The sequence below is a fragment of the Lipophrys pholis genome (assembly GCF_963383615.2).
Source record: "Lipophrys pholis genome assembly, chromosome: 23".
NCBI classification, from domain to species: Eukaryota; Metazoa; Chordata; class Actinopteri; order Blenniiformes; family Blenniidae; genus Lipophrys; species Lipophrys pholis.
Genome location: NC_137645.1, coordinates 9,256,004 through 9,258,503, shown reverse-complemented (window position 1 = coordinate 9,258,503; position 2,500 = coordinate 9,256,004). Strand labels below are relative to the sequence as shown.

General features: G+C 45.2%; 1 protein-coding gene across 1 annotated transcript in view; it reads left to right on the top strand.

The window, feature by feature from the left end:
• The window catches only part of cfap221 (cilia and flagella associated protein 221), a gene marked incomplete at both ends in the record, with an annotated part of 15,013 nt that overhangs the window by 12,445 nt on the left and 68 nt on the right, over positions 1–2,500 (top strand). Inside the window, 6 exon segments of the mRNA XM_080492743.1 lie at positions 1,181–1,295; positions 1,298–1,323; positions 1,396–1,481; positions 1,568–1,646; positions 1,727–1,821; positions 2,400–2,500. The exon segment at positions 2,400–2,500 is cut by the window's right edge and continues 68 nt beyond it. Coding sequence (XP_080348869.1) covers positions 1,181–1,295; positions 1,298–1,323; positions 1,396–1,481; positions 1,568–1,646; positions 1,727–1,821; positions 2,400–2,500 — 502 coding nt within the window.

Genomic DNA, 2,500 nt, shown 5'->3' with positions numbered 1-2,500 from the left:
TTTTAAATGAAGCCACACAGATGTGTGCAGAGAATAATACGCTATATACGTGAACAGAATCGAGAAAACCCGACATTCGTATGGACTGTTGAGGAATTGAATGCTATCACAGGAGAACTATGAAACTACCGAAATGGAGGCTAAACTACCAATACGGACAATAAAGGTATTAATATGGACGATAAAACTACCAATACAGACAATAAAACTACCAATATGGATGATAAAACTCCTAATATGGTTGATAAAACTACCAATACAGACAATAAAACTACCAATATGGATGATAAAACTCCTAATATGGTTGATAAAACTACCAATACAGACAATAAAACTACCAATATGGATGATAAAACTCCTAATATGGTTGATAAAACTACCAATACAGACTATAAAATTACCAATATGGACGATAAAACTCCTAATATGGTTGATAAAACTACCAATACAGACAATAAAACTACCAATATGGATGATAAAACTCCTAATATGGTTGATAAAACTACCAATACAGACTATAAAATTACCAACATGGATGATAAAACTACCAATACAGACAATAAAACTACCAATATGGATGATAAAACTCCTAATATGGTTGATAAAACTACCAATACAGACAATAAAACTACCAATATGGATGATAAAACTCCTAATATGGTTGATAAAACTACCAATACAGACAATAAAACTACCAATATGGATGATAAAACTCCTAATATGGTTGATAAAACTACCAATACAGACTATAAAATTACCAACATGGATGATAAAACTACCAATACAGACAATAAAACTACCAATATGGATGATAAAACTCCTAATATGGTTGATAAAACTACCAATACAGACAATAAAACTACCAATATGGATGATAAAACTCCTAATATGGTTGATAAAACTACCAATACAGACTATAAAACTACCAACATGGATGATAAAACTACCCATAAGGACTATGAAATTAGACCGCCCTCTCTGTGTAGGTGAGGACTCGTCTACCAGAATATTAAAGAGACTTCGAACACACCGCGACAATAATCCAGAAAATAGACGCATGAACAAGTTCCTCAAAAATCTTGTTTGGTCCGAAATCCTTTCCTTCTTTCTGATTTTGTCCCTAACGACACTCAGAACGTCCACCAGATGAGCGCTGACCTTTACAATCCCCCCGAAACAGGACGTGTCGGTGACCAGCAACGCCGAAGCTTCATCTCCCGGGACCTCGGAGGAGCAGGTGGAGAGAAACGAGATTCCCCGCCTCTCCTTCACCGCCCCCGACGCCCTGCTCCGACCAATCCCGCAAACCCGCTCAGGATCTTCGTAAGTCACCGACCAGGTTGACGTCGCGCGTGTGCGCGTCGGAGCGTATTTAATGTGCGGTTTCTGCATTAGAACCCGGCGCCGGGCCTCCAGACGTACAAACCAACCCCCAGATACCTGGAGAGCGACCTGGAGCTCCACCTCTGCCCTCTGCCAAGGCAACGCCAGTCGCCCTCATTCACCCATTCAATCATTCATTGGTCCGCCAATCCCGCCGTGCATTCAAGTACTCTCCGTTGTGCAGGTACGCGATCCCCGGGGGCAACGCCGGCGGTACGAAGACGCAAACTCCACCGACCCAGAAGAAGTTCCCGCTCTATCAGGTCAGATCAGACACGAGGAGAAAAGATAAAACACTTTAAAAAAAAAAAAAGATTTCTAACACAATCGGATCAATTCTCAGGAGATGATCCCAGAAGTCATGACATGGAAGCATTTTTACTCCCGGAGCGTTCTGTCCAGCCCGCCTGCTCTGGACAGAGAGTCTCACCTGACCAGGTACGTTAGATCGCCAGACACGAAGACCTGAGTCTTCTACTCTGTCCCCCCCCCCCCCCCCCCACACACACTGAGCTTCTGGTTCACATTTTCCCCTCCTTTGAGAGCGACGTACAGCTCGGAGCGACGTACAGCTCGGAGCGCCCGCCCGCGAGGGCGTAATCACCAACGCCGCTGAGTGGAGCGCGGTGTGGCCCACCCGTGGAGGACTGGAGCGAAAATAGAGCTCAGGAGAAGAACACCTTGCCGACGGTACGGCACGGTGGAGGAACCATCATGCTGTGGGGCTGCTTTAAACGTTGCGTCGAAGAACGTTGTTGTTTTTGATCTCGACTTCCATTTAGAATACCCCAATCATATGAATTTGGACGTCCCCCCCCCCCCCCCCCCCCCCCCACACCTGCCAGGTTGCAGGATATCAAGCTGTCGGTTTTGCAAGGTATCCCGCACGACTTGTTTTCCCGACATCGCGGGAAACGGCCCTCGTACTTGTACTCGCAGACGCTTTCTTGTGGTTCTCGGGCTTCTGATGAAAGATTAAAGAGGTGGGTTTTTTTTTTTTTTTTCCTTTCCTAAAGTCTCAAATCTGAGGGATTAGAAGCTCTAATTTCGCAAAACGGCGAAGATTTGACACGTCGCACACCCGACGGATCGCGGCCGTTTCGGAGACGCGTCGAGA